General features: G+C 39.1%; 1 protein-coding gene across 2 annotated transcripts in view; it reads right to left on the bottom strand.

The window, feature by feature from the left end:
* The window catches only part of DROSHA (drosha ribonuclease III), a 69247-nt gene that overhangs the window by 52937 nt on the left and 1509 nt on the right, over positions 1–14801 (bottom strand). For both annotated transcript variants that reach the window (XM_035567234.2, XM_035567233.2), the window contains exons 2-9: positions 13531–14388; positions 11062–11154; positions 10040–10271; positions 9046–9187; positions 5905–6059; positions 3158–3238; positions 1047–1133; positions 855–941 (exon numbers count right to left, since the gene is read on the bottom strand). In XM_035567234.2, coding sequence (XP_035423127.1) covers positions 855–941; positions 1047–1133; positions 3158–3238; positions 5905–6059; positions 9046–9187; positions 10040–10271; positions 11062–11154; positions 13531–14381 — 1728 coding nt within the window. In that variant the 5' untranslated portion in view covers positions 14382–14388. The remainder of the gene's footprint in view (positions 1–854; positions 942–1046; positions 1134–3157; positions 3239–5904; positions 6060–9045; positions 9188–10039; positions 10272–11061; positions 11155–13530; positions 14389–14801) is intronic.

The following is a 14801-nucleotide window of genomic DNA, read 5'->3' on the forward strand; positions in this document are numbered from 1 at the left end:
GTGAAACTGTAAAGCCCTGGGATAAATCTGCCATGAACCCCAAGGCTGAGTTAATGCTGCAGGGCAGGAGTGCTTTGCAGTGCCACCCCACCACCGGAGTGAGCACCACCCACTCACTGGCTTGTCAACTTCCCCTGCTCACCAGAACTTAAGTGTTGTTATATACATTATGTAAGCAAAACATCAGCTAAAAATGCTTTCCTCCAGTGCTTTTCCTTCAGTGTCTCTCAGTCCTAGGTGTTAGATTCCAGTCTTGTACTGATGAGCATTTTAATACCAGGTTTTGGGACTTGTGGCGAAGCTAGTAACAGGTATAAAACACAAGGAAACAATGCCCCAGAGCACCTGAAAAGTTCTTAAAACACCAAGATATAAAAATCTAAGGTACAGATATTTTAAGTATTTGCATATTTTTGATTCTGATATTGCTAACTCAGCTTATATTGCAAAAGCAGGGTCATCTGGCAGCAATCATTTTTGTTAGATTTGCTTTCAGAAAATAAAATCTATTATTTAAAAAAAACAAAACTTTTCAACTTAATAAAACCTCCTCATCCAGCTTAAATCCAATTAACAGTTTTAACAAGTTATTCCATGGTTTATTTCACTTTCAAACTATGAAACATAAAGAACATTACTTTGATGCACATCACAGTCTCAGTCACAGTCTGAAGGCAATGCCTACCACAATTACTCAAGACAAAACCTGAGACTCATTAGCACAAATGTCTTCCTCCAGTTCCAAATGCTGGCAAGATGTTTGTAACACATGCATGTGAGAAAAGTTCTACTGTGGGGCAGAAACAGCTTGCCTTCCAGACAAATCCCATGTATGCAGTAATGAACTTACTTACATTTGTTAGTGGGGCATGTGAAAACATGGAGAACCCTTCAAAGATATATTCATGGTCATCATACTCAATAACAGTAGGTCTGTCTGTCTAAAAAAGTAAACAAAACCACCATGGAGTAAACAAGAAGCAGTACTACTTCCCCCACTGAAAGCAAAATTAGAACTAGTCAGAATTATTTATAAAGATACTTACTAAGAAGTTTGTGGGAGGTGACACTGTAATTCGATAGTGGTATAGTCTTCCAGCATTGTTGGTCATGGGGCGACATGGTTTAATAGGCTTAAAGAAAAAGATAAGTAGAATTATGTGTAAAGTCAAGGCAAATTTAGATTAAAAGAGAGAATAAAGCATTTCTAATAGCCATGAAATATGCACTAGGAAAAATTAAATAAAGCAGGTAGTCACAATTAGCTCTTACAGGAAGAAAGTGGGCCTTATCTGTAGCCACTTCTGGAAATATTTCTAAAGAAATTCAAAGCAAAAAAAAAAAAGTGAAAAATGCTGCTGTAGTTTATTAATTTTCCATTTGACTCTCTATCTTTTCTACGCACAGCACTTAGCTGTCTACATACCAGACTGATCTCCTTTTTTGGGGGGGGTATTAATTTGTTTCAGGGAACTAATTTTAAAACTTCAAAAAAAATACATTTGGACATTGCATAAGAAGATATCAGAATGTTATCAAGAGAGACAAGTATCCACTCATCTGCTGGGGGCAAGTCTGGAGCTCCAAAGAGAAGGGACCGGACCATCACTGCAGAGCAAGGCACAGGCAGCCCTGCTCTGGTAGGTCGTGATGCTCTCTGGTGAGAACAGTAGACCAGCACGCAGCCTCTCCCTGCACTCTGATGCAAGGCCAAACTGTGGGATTTGCAGTTTGCTCCAGCTAGTTCTGAAGCAGTCCTTTTTAAAGACCTAAAAATCCTCAGCAGTCAGACAAAAACAGAGTTCCTCCTGTGTACAGTATGCTGCAGTTCAGAGGCTGCCACCAACCTGTTCATGAGTCTGTCTACAGGAAAAAACCCTGTGGTGAGTGGGGTACTACACAAAACATTACAAAAGTTGGCCTTGTGCAACAGCAAGGCAGCTGCACCACTGCACAGCTATGCGCAGTCTGCAAAATCCATCCAAGAAGTAGGGTAATTATTTTGTTCAGCTCCAAATTAGGTTTCTCATTGCTATGACAAGGCAGGTAAGAACCAGCTAGTTTAAAAGCTAAGCATGATTATCTGCAGGACACTAAAAATTCATACATCCCAAATTTTCTGAAGCCTCAAGTTCCAAGCTGGCCTTGCTCCAGTGAGTAGCTGCCTTTGTGCAGCACGTTTTATTCATCAGTTTTCTCCCACTAAAATTTTCTCTCCCCTTCTCTGCAAGAAAAATACTACAAACAATGTGGAAAAGAATTGATCCTGGAGTGATTTACAAACAGCTTCAGACCAAAGCCATTTTTCTGAAACAGAATAATTTATGCTTTGCAACATTCACAAATCCTCAACCACAGAGAAATAAAAGAATGTTTCAGTAAATACGTGTAAAAAGGCATACTGAAAAATTAAATTCTTAAAGAGAAGTTACAAAGGTAAATTGTAAAATTACACATTAACATTCTTAAAAGTTTAGAACAAAGTTTTTTAAAATATAAACTTTAGGTGGTCCAGGCACTACTATTTCCAGAAATACTGATCACAAAGCATGCTCTGTACAAATGAACATTTCTACAGAAAATAACCAAACAGTATTTTGACAACACTTTTCAAAACAAAAGCAACTACCATTACAAGTGTTCCAGGAAGCTGATGGACTGTTTCAGGTACTCATCAAGAACTTAGTAACCTGTTTGACAGTCTGCAGTGCAGACATGCTGTAGTGCTGAGACAACACCTCTTCTCGGAAAGCTTGCTGCTGCTCCAGCAGCAGATTTAGTGATTTATTTACTTTTCCTTTTAAAGCAATCCCTTCACAAAAAGGGTCCTCATAACATGCTCATCCACTTGTAGATCTTGTAGATGGGAGACATTTGACTACTTTTTTTTTTTTTTTAAGGCAATTGTGTTTCAGAAGCTTATAAAACTTACAACCGAACATAAACAGACAAAAGTTTTCCATAGCTCTCTAGTGGATTTCATTACTGGTACTGCATTTTAAATGTGAGGTTACATGATTAAGGGATTTAATGTCATACAGGAGTTTTTACTAAGCCTGTAAGCCATGAAAGAAAAAGCAAGCAAGATAGATCAACCCAAGTACAAGCCTACTGCAGCAAGTTTGTATTCAAAATTGCAATTCTTACAACTATTTACCTCTTCACCAGGATAAATGCCATGCCTTATCCCTGTTCTTCGGGCTTTAGCACTGCATTTGCACAGTGGTCCATCATTCATCTGTCAAAAACAAAACAGGATTCTGCTTTTACTGAAAAATCAAAAGTGATTGTATCTGGACAATTATGTTGGTTTCAATGCCAGAAGTACTGATGCTTCTAAAAACATGTCATTCTTAGATTAAGTGGATGTTCTTAAGCCAGTAAAAAAGAAAACAGTATAGACTAGCATAAGAAAACTGCAAAATAGCTTTAGAACTTCGTCACTGATTCAGAAGCACAAAACGGGTAAACGGCATCAGCAGAACTGTACCTTCCTACTATCATACGCCTCTTTCCCACTTTATATACACACAAACAGCATGTCATCCATCTAAAACAAAATTCAGGCCCTAAACACGCACATGCAATTATTTACATGCCCAAACCTCCACATTCAAACAGTCCCACTCAGTTCATTGACTGAAACCTTGTCCCTGATTAACCCATCTCCAACATGGCACTGCTACCACCATAGAGCACAGAGAGCAGACAATTTGAAAGATTTACTTGATACTTTCAAGTAATCGAAAAAAATCAAATGTATCCTGTGAACAGATCAGTAAAGAAGAAGAAAGGGGAAAAAGATATATCAGTATTGTATGTAGGTACATCAAGTAGCTATACTTAAAAGGGTCACAGCACACTATAAAGCTAGTCTCTTTTCACTTCTACAACCACATTTGATGCAGGCTATCAATTACTGCAACATCCTAAAGCCTTCTGCTCTTAACATCATGTCCATTGCTGAAATCCAACCAGAACCAAACCAGAGACGCAGTGACATGATGGGTTCTCTTCACTTTTTTTAATCCCACACCGAGAGACCCTGAGGAAAGCACAGGTTTAATGAAACTGATTCATGTCTATCGGTAGAAATATACTTCCTCACTGGTTTATATGGTCACAGAGCAGACAAGTTAAATAATGCAGTCAGTATCCAACTGCTCAGCACTCCACCAGAAATAAGGCCTACTTGAGGCTATTGAAATAATCACCACTTACTTAAAAAAAAAATAATCTTGTCCTTAGTTCTTAAAAACTGTTCAGCCCTAATACTGCCTCTGTTACTTTAAACGGACAGACCAAGACTGACAGAGATGTGAAGTACCTGTACGGCCCAGGACTTGAGAAGCAAGACAGATACCTATCTACCCCCCTCCTCAACCACACAACTAACAGAAGGAAATGCAGAAAGAGCCATCACAAAGTGGTAACAAAACACTGAAATATCATTATCTCACATAAACTAGGGCAATGGCTTCTAACCTCCTCTGACCAAACAAGGAAACAAGCAGATAACACTTGCAAGAAAAAGGGTATTATGGTAGTATCAGCTATAACAATTTATTTTTTGATGACCGCAAGCACTTCTGGACATTAACTGAAGTAACAAACACCACTCAGATTAAAGGGTTGGGAAGATCCATCATAAAAGTCTGGTTACTTGTTGGATAACACTATCCAGCTGATAACTTGTATGTGCCAGTGTGCACAGAAATCATTCCCATCTTATGTAACAATGGTTAGAAAGCATTTTGGCATACCAGATAAATACTGAGGAAAAATAGCAAACCTTCAAATAAAATTACTTGGAAGAAATACAGTACTGACAAGCTCACCATGATTTGATTTCAGCCCCTTCTAGAAAGACAAGGGGGAGCAAATCTCAAGGAAGTCTGGGAAAGAGCTTTTCAGCAGGGAATTCATAAGCCATTTATTCCTGAAACTATTCATCCAAGTTATTCCACTTTTTATTTAGCCAATATTATAGACTAGAACATTACTTTGAAATGTGCCCAAGAGCAACACACATTTTTTTCAGTTAAATGCCTAAACAGTTTGCTAATTTTGTTTTTCATATAAAACCAGCTAGCTATGCTCAGTCTTCTTTTTTATATAACTAGAGCATAAATATGAGTTGGCAATAGGATATTCAACAGACCTTTGAATTACCATAGTGGCAATAAGCATTGCAGTATCTCTTGGCATTAGGATTTGCTGCGTGCCAGCCTTGTGAATCATACAAAACACCAGTTAAATAAGTTTACTGAGGTGCCATTTGACAAGGAGTTAGAATAGACTGTAAAATATTTAAGTAAGAAAGATGAAAATGGCAAATTTGCAAACAAAAGCTAGTCTTCTGTGCAATGTATACATTCAAAACAACATTTCATGAGCTCAGCAATTACATTTAATGAGAGCTATAATCTCCATCCAATTACGAAAGAACCATTAGACAAGAAATTAGGAGCATTAACAGCATATTTAAAACATTATTTATTATGATCCAAGAGCTTTTAGGTGAATAATATGTAAAACAGATAAACATGCTGCCTTCCCTCCATCTCAAAACTCATCTGTGTACCTTTATCTCAGGGTTAATAGGACAGCATAAGTACACTGTTTACAATTCAGGTTTTATTACTGCTGCCAGACATGACTCCAGCTGAATAATCCCCAGGATTCATGAGCTGGAATCACACACTTGAAATCAAAAGTGGGGTGGTTTAAAAAAAAAAAAAAGAGATAGAAAAGAGAAAGGAAGAAGAACTGATATTGAAAAAGATGTCACCCAGCATGTTCGACAACAATTCCGAATTTTAGGTCTAGGGACCTAAAGGGAGAGACTTTCCTAGGGACCAGGGGAGAGACTTTCAGAAACAGGACTTTTTCCTCTCACCATACCTGTCCTGGATCATTGTACCATAATTCTTCATGGAGACGATCAGGGTGTGCTTTTTTACGCTTAATTTCTGCAATGACGTCAAAAACTTCCGAATCTGAACTGCTAGAGCAGCTGCTGTCATCCTCAGAGTCACAGTCTGAGTCACTGGAGCTCTCTGATTCATGCAGGGAAAATAAAGTTAGCTGAAACATTTCCACACATTCTCTCCCCCAGAATCAATACGTTCTCTAACATGTCATAGCTCAGCAGTATACTGAAAGTTATTAAAGAAGTGCATGACATTCACACTAATGAAAATGAAAGCAACTACATTTTTTAATTAAAAGTGACAGCAAATGCTATGGATATTAAAGGCCTACACCAATGGAGTGCTTGCTGTTTGGCTGTCCAGCAGCACCACTGATCAGCTGTAGAACACCAAGTTCAGTTGACAATAAAATACTTCATGGAACAAGACTATAAAGCTATAGCCAACACAAACATTACCCTAAAATTAAAAAAAAAAAGAAGGAATACATGACCTCCTGCTGTTTAAAAAGCTAATTCTGATTGCTATGAGTAAAGTGCTTACATCTAGTTTCATTTTACCTAAAAAATGCTCCCTATCTGTAGTAGGTCATGATCTATTCAAAAGGTTCAAGAAAGCACATGTGGATAGAATTATTACAGGATGTGTACTGTTACTCTTTTTTTCAAATCAAGTATCTCTAATAAATCAGTTATCACATTAAAATCACAGATGAGAAGAAAGCTTTTTCCCATGATTGAAAAAAGCTATTGATAGCTGAGTGAATCCATCCTCAAGTTTTACAGAAACGCTGTTCCATGAGTTTTCCCCAAAGCTTTTTTTGACTTTTTTTGACTCTTTTTGACTGTACTTACTAAAGCAATTTTTCTGATACATCAAAGGAAAGAAAAATTCTAAACAACAACAACAAAACAAAACAAAAAAAAACCACACAGGTTTCATGCCTGTTAAAATGTCTCCTTTGCATTGTTGCCAAAGAGATGCTATTAAGTGTTGGGACTTCAACGTAAAAAACCCAGAGCCTGATGTCATATATCCCTAAACTCCTGTGGTACTTAGAAGCAACTCTTCTATATGTAATGTCACTCGTTTTCTTCGATCTCCTCAGCTCCAATTTAAATAAATACTTTCATAGCCAAGACATATAACATGATACAAGTAAGGTTTATTATTCTTGGAAGGTACAATGTAACACTCCTTCCATTTTTTTCATTTTTATTTAAGAGAAAGTATATTACTATACTGCTGGTGCTTTGAAATACCCTGGGGAAAAAAATGTAAATGTATATTTATTAAATGTTTCCCCTTAGCTAAAAGAAAGAAAAATGAAGTGAAAGAACATAAGAACAAAAGTAATAAGCTATTTTTTTTTAAGAAAGGGAAAAATCAAGATGTATTTTGATACAGTCCTTAATTCAGTACAAGATGCTTGTCCTTGGGACATACGGCTTACATAGGTCATATGTTCAGTTGCAAGTATATATGCATGTCTGAATGCACATGTATGCATATTCACAGAAAAATATGTAAACATATTTTTGGAAATTTTAAAAGTTTTCTGTAAATATTAATGAGCTGTGCAAATCTAATTTGAAATGCAAAAAGAGCGTGGGGCTTGTGAGAATAAACCAGAGTTCTGAAAGACCAGTATAAAATATTTGGATTTAATGTATTGAAGTAAGCCTTTCATAATCTAAAAATGGTCTTGGAGCACATTGCTATCTCACTAAAATACACATCTACTTCTAATGAAAGGCACAACAGAGGCCTTTGGCGAGGTACAACAGACAACAAACTATTAGACCCAACAGAAATATGGTTGTAGGAGAAACTGGTACAGGCACCATGTCAGCCCAGGTACAGTGCAAATGCAGAGCCTTTGGCTCCCCCAGTAACAGCGGAGAAGGGAACACAGCTAAAGTTGCTCTTGCCCCATAGTAATTTTATCCTAGAGCAGAGAAGGAACATCCTGTGGAGATCCAAGGAAGTGAAGCTTTAGACAGGTAGGCTGAATGTAGAAGTTTTGTCCTTCCCTCATGTGTGTGAAAATACCTTCTGAATAACTGCAGCAGACTTTGCTAGCAATTCTTGAGTGAACTTAAACATGCAAATCTGATGTTCAAAAAGGTGTTTTCTTTACACAGCTTAATAAAATAGAATTTTTTTTTCTTTCCTTTCGTCTTTATGTTATTTTAAGCTAGCAGCACATAACTGACCCTGTCGTTATAGACTAACCTGTATTTCATCTTTAGAATTTTTAGTATTTGATTGTGAAAGTTACTAGGCTCAGATCTGAGAATCTAAGCATCTCAACAGGAGAACATGAAACATCACTTACAAAGCAAGCCCAAGAGTATCTAAATTAATGTGATATGCCTAAGGATTTCTTGAACACTACCTTCATGGTGGAAAAGATACACTATGTAATACTGAGATGCTGGAAGTACAGTAAGAACAGCTAACAGTTATAAGTAAACTAAATCAGAAAAAACAGCTTTCAATGAATTCTGAGTGGATAAATTGCTAGCAAAAACTATGCCCTGCTGTTTCAACCAATATTTCCCCAATAGTTGATACAGCTAGCAGATATATTTCTCTGTGAAAAGATCCATATGTGAACCATGACAGTGCAGATCAACTCATTTGGCTGCTTGTTACAGCACTGAATTCATTTTCCTTCTACATTGTATTTTAGTTGTGCAATTCTGCTTATTGTGATCTTAGGCAGAAATACCAGTTTTCAAAACAGTATAGCATCACTGCTCTTGTTTCCCTTTTTTTTTCCTAATAAATATGAAGAGCAGGAGCTCTTTACAGTCCCTTATGCACCATACTTTGGCCTATCTGATCGTGCTCAGGGTGCTTCCATGCCGTGGAAGAGACTTCAGCATTAGGCAGTGCTGGATTCTGTCTTCCCTTAAGCCTTCTAGGTAAAGCATCTAGCTCTACTTCAGTCAAAAGCAACAGTAAAACTCCATGGAACTGCAATATAAAGGATGGATTTAAAAACACGTATTAGCCTACTGACATCATTAAACATGCACAAGTACTAAAAAGAAAAGGTTAACTAGAGTTTGCTCCATTTCAAAGCTTTGCCATCATCTCTGCATACCCAAATCCTCATCCAGTTTGGTCTTTGGTGGCTCCCATGGTGGTCTGGCTGCTTTGGCCTTTGCCTGTCGCTTTCCTAACTCCTCTTCAAACTTTTCATACAGATCTCGGAGCTTGCTTGTTCCTACCACAGTAGAGTCTCCCTGTTAATTAAAAGCCACGGAAAAAAGCAAAGGCAGTGTTGACATTACAGTGCACAAGACAACAAAGTGTACCAGTATTTCACAAGGAAAAGCGACATTAAAAAAAAAGATCTCCATGCCATAGCTCAAATGAAACATGGAAGTACTTGATAAGGCTTTAAAATACACTGTCATTGCTCCACTAGGTAAATGAGCAGAGAACTTCATCTGCTGGTGCATTATCAAACCTTTGGCCTAGCCAAGCAGAGCTATGGCTAAGCATATTTAATACAGCTCAGTACTGATTTCTAACAGCTCAGATTTAGAAAAAACAGGAGACCTTCTGTGCAAGTATTCTGCTATTCAGAAGAATCGTATCACACCCTAAACACACAGAACTTAACTGATGTTGCCTCCTTTGAAACATTGATTTCACTGTGTCATTCTATAAGAGAAAGAAGAAACCTCCTCACTCAATTACTATTTCCTTACTCCCCCAGCAACTGTTATTGTCAAATAAAAAGAACTGACTTCCTCCTTCTGAATGAAATTTCTCCAGGGTTATGGGATGATAGGGTAATTTAGGCAGTTTTGTTCAAATACAGGTGTTTACGGATAAAACCTTCTCTCCTGGAGACAAAAATATCCCTCTTTCATGTATCACTAATCTGAATGAAAACAGACTGAAGAAACATGAAAATAGAGAACACCAAAAAAGCCCTTATAGGGTTCAAGACTGAGATGGCTGGGAAGAGAAGGATTCAACACTGAATGACACAAAACATGATCCTGCTGAAGTACTCTCATTAATCAGGTAATCAGACAACCAATAAAGGACTGTGTACAGTGATTTCAGAGGTCTCACAAACGTACCACTTGATCCATAGGGTCATTTGAATAATAGCTTTCAGAATGGGTACAGCGAACCCAGACTGGCTTAAGCAATTCATCATCTTCATCTTCATTCTTTTCAGATGCATTCTCCTCTGACTCTTTGTCTTTGATACTAGTGTAATTTTTTTCTTTGTTGGCACTCTGGCTTTCAGACCACCTTTCTCTGTCCTCCTCCCATCGGGGTCTCTTCCTTTCTCTGCTTGGAGAGCAGCTTAGTGGAAGAAAAAGAAAAGCAATTAACTTGGTTTTTAACTTGCAGCTGTAAGAAGTATTCTGTGGTTTAGATCTACTATAAAAAAGTTAAATTGAAAGTGCTTTTGTATTTTAAATTTTATTCAATAATTAGAATGAAAAAACACACTAGTTTAGACTGAAATTCTTACTTGTATTCTAGATCAGTTTCTTAATTTTGTTCCAAAGTTTGAAGCCCATCAACTAAGTTACAGTATTAAGTTTTAATATATACCCCACAAGCTATTTGTATGAGAAAAAACTGATCTTATTGGAAGGATTATACAGAAACCAGTTTGGCATACCAGATAAATACTGAAGGATTATACAGAAACCCATTGCTTGTGTTAGTCTAACTCTAGCAATTCTTTGAACAACACAAGCTCCAAATTTAGGATTTATTTATTTTTAAACTGTCTTTAAAGCCAATAATGTCACACTGAATTCAACTACCCAGGATTTAGAAGGAAAGGAGCGTCAAAACAAGACAAGTTCTTAAAAATAGGATCTAAATATGGAATGAACTTTATGCTATCTTGGTACTTCTCAGACTGGGAGCAGATATACAGGGGAGTCTTTGAAATGCAGTTGAGTGTCCAGAGATTAATCCTGCTTCTAACTCTACAAGGCCTTGAGAGAGCTGTGACATTTGCACGTCTATAAAGACGGTTATAAGATTCATCTCTGAGTTTCAAACCAGGCACGTATGCACACACACATGATGCACAGAGCCTCATAAATATGAGAGAGACCAAACGTGTCCTCCTTACCTTCCTGTTCTCTTGTAATCTTTTTTGTATGACCTGTCTGGTGATGGTGATCTTCTGCTGTCACGGTGCCTATGCCTCTCCCTCTCCCGCTCCCTTGAAGAGTTCAAAACAGAAGTTAAATAAGAAATCTGGCATTTCTTACATTCCACACCTGGAAGAGACGCAGAATCAGGCTGAGATCACATTATTCAAAATGACATGACATTCAATGAAGCCATCTATCTCAATACTATATACTTAATTCATACCGTATAGAGAACTATAAATTCACCACAGGACTTGTTGCCATTTGTCCTGTTTTTCTGTTACAAATAGTGAAGAGTAAGATTACAGAGTAAGATTAAAGAGGAAGATTAAGAGGAACAGAACGAAAACCTTTTCCATGCACAGTAGCTTTGGAAGCACAGCATTAACTCAAATGTTTCAAGCAAGTACTCTTCTCCTGACAGCCACCTCAGGCACATGCGAAAAAAAGCTGATAGACAGAAAATCTACCACACTGACACCATGAATCTTACCTACAAGACTCAACATGCAGATACACATAAGGAACTTGACCACCCAAACATATTTCTGTGGCAAAACAGCCCCAGTTAACAGGAATTATCGTGTTACATTAGGTAGCACAGATCACACATAGGCAGGTTATCAGACTAACAGCTGACAACTCGTTAGTCCACAATCATTTGTGTAACTGTCACATCTCCTAGTAAATGAGTATGCTGATACACAAGCAAGCACAAATACATGCCCCGGGTGGTTTTGTGGGCAAGCAGGATGATGAACCAAGATTTAGGAGTGCATATTTAGGTTTCCATATACATACAGATGAAATAACATGCAATTTTATAAAGCACAAAGTTCATATGAATTATCTACTGGTCTTCCCCACAAACCATTCATCATTCTCCACCTGTGCCTTGTTCAGGCATGGATTTCAGCCTTCAGAGAGCATGTTCTGTTGCCCTCTGATTTGCTTGAGAGATGGAGATGCTGTGCAAAAAAACACACCAAGGCAGGTGAGAAGATATTGAGATACACTGTCAACTAGACCTGGAAACTGTTGACCTCAACTAGTAACACAGAAATCTTTGAGAAAGAAGCTGCTGGAAATATTTTCAAAACTTAAAACTGAACTTTTAAAAACAAATTGTGAAATTATGTGGCAAATATCTGAGTCACCTACAAAACACAGAGAATTCCACAGACTCATCATATAGTAAAGGCTCGTGACTTGAAGCCAGCCACATTCAGTTTTAGAAAATCTTGTTCTGGAAACCAAAGTGAGCTCAACCAAACCAAACTAAACTCACTAAATGTGTTTTGTTTGATTGTTTTTGAGTACAGCTATTCTGAAATTAAATATCGAATCATATCTAAAAAAAGTAGTTTCATTTCCACAGGCATTAAGTGTAAATTCGTGTTTCACGTGAGACACATGGAAAAGCTCAGATCTTTAGAATTAGAAGCCTGTGATCCAGGTGCCCTGATAAACTCAACTTTCAAGTATCTCTGAAAACTCTAACCTAGATCGTTACACAAAAAGAGCGAGCAAGAGAGCAAATTTAAGACTAAACAATTGATGGTGTGCTCTATGCCACCATGCAGCAAACTGTATTAGGTCAGTTCATAACTCACAAGCTGCTTATATCTATGAAGCTGGGGGACAGAAACTTCATGATAGATCCCAAAATGAGCAGCCCACACTCATCTACCTGAATCATAAGACATTAATGTAGCCTACAAAACTTCTTTGTTCCTTTGGACTGGTGCGTGATAGTTTTCACCTCAGTCCTCCCTGGACATCACTGGCTGGTTTGCTAAGATCTTCATCCTGAACTGAACCATACATGCCTACACTGGTCTCCCACAAGAAGGAGGATGGAGCAGGATGAAAAACAGTGTGAAAAATGTTTTTAGTAAGAAAAAAAAAAACAACTCACTGTCACTTTCCAGGGATTAGATGTGTGCATCTATCAGACTATAGACCCCTAGCCCGCTTGCTTCCTGCCTACAAATACAGGGCTTTCTCAAAGGGCAAATTCAGGTAACATCTGGGACCTTAAGTCTCACACCTAAATCTCTATTTTTTTTCAAGTACTGGGACTTACTGTTTGTAAGGCTCAACTCTGAACATGGTCTTCTGCACAAAATTGTGCCCACTCTACTCTCCTGCCAGATATGTATAAAATCTTATGGTAGACTAGCGCACCACTCAGTTTTCAAACAAGCTTCTGTGCTATCAGCCATTGCCACGGACAAGGAGAACAAGTCTGCCAGCCTGAAAAGGTGAGGCTGGAGCAGTATCTGAAAGATGGCAGAACAGCAGCTCTTTCCATCAGAGTTGAGCACTGGCTACCTCCCACATTAGGATGAAAAACAAGCGTGAGGAAAGAACATGAACTCAAACAAATACTGTAGAGCAACAAACAACCTCTCCCTCTGCAGGCAAAAGCTATTGCAAGTTACCTGCTACGCTCGTAACTCCTGTGATGAGGTGATACCCTTCCTCTGTCATAATCTGTCCGGTGCCGACTGCTTTCCTGCCTCCTCCTGTCAGGGCTCCGGCCTCGATCCCGCCGATCCCCATGGTTATTGGACCGATGCCTGTCCCCATGGATGTGACTGTGCTCACGATGCCGGTGCTCGTCGTAGTGCTTGTTCCTCTCCGGAGATCGTCGATCGCTTTGCGACTTCTCTCCCTGGTATTGACTTGCGTGCCGAAAATGGGTGCTGCCACCACTGCTGTTGGTAGTGCTGCTCTGAAAAGAGCCAGAGTTGTGCTGGTAGCTGTTGAAGTTGGGTGGTGGGAATGACTGCTGCGAATACCCTGCGGAGTACACAGGCTGGTAGCTGACCTGCTGTGGTATGACCGGTGGGGGGGGAGGATGCGGTACTGCTGGAGGGGGCATCATGTAAGGAAACGTGTTTTGCCCAGTAGGAGTTGCTGGCACGGGAGCATTGCTAGGGGTTGGCACTGGTGGAGGAGCAGGAGGGAAGCACGGAGGCACCGGGAAGGTCTGCCTCATCGGATGGCTCGGAAATGGTGGCCTCATGGGACACTGGCTGATAGGATTTTGCGTGGAAGGGGGCACTGGAGGAGGATACGGCACAAAGTCTGGCCTCGGAGGCATGTAACCAGTAGCTGGAGGGTTTGAATAGGAGGTTGGAGGTGCAGTTTGCTGGTCATACTGGTATTGTACAGAGGGCTGCTGTGGGTGAAGCTGCCGCAGGTTCTGAGGGCGGTAAGTCTGTGTTGAAGTTCTTGCTCCTGGTCCCCCCTGACCACGGGGACATCCTCGTCCAGAATGGAAAGACATGGCTCACCTTTAATAAGGCAAATAAGAGTCCAGTGTCATGCAAGTTTTGTGGGAGGCCCTTAGCACATTTGCAGGAACTATTCTTGAAATACTGAAATTGGTTTCTGCAATTTCCTTTAATAGAAGTGGATGATGACCACCGTCTTTCAGTGGGCATTGTACATTCCTCAAAGTGTTAGTACAGATCCTTGTGGCCCTTTGATTCCTCTAAACCTTTAATCCACGACAGTAGTTTACCAGTAGTAATCCAGAACCCAAACTGGATCACACTCTGGCTTAGGGTAATGTTAATTCTAACAAATGGTTGCTATGAATGGCCACAGATGCAAGTATCTCTACTAACATGCACTAGATACTTTGATACAAAGCCTTCAGGTGCACTGCATCAAAGAAACCAGTCATTTTAACAACCGAGATCCC

Source organism: Cygnus atratus, chromosome 2 (genome assembly GCF_013377495.2).
Source record: "Cygnus atratus isolate AKBS03 ecotype Queensland, Australia chromosome 2, CAtr_DNAZoo_HiC_assembly, whole genome shotgun sequence".
NCBI lineage: Eukaryota > Metazoa > Chordata > Aves > Anseriformes > Anatidae > Cygnus > Cygnus atratus.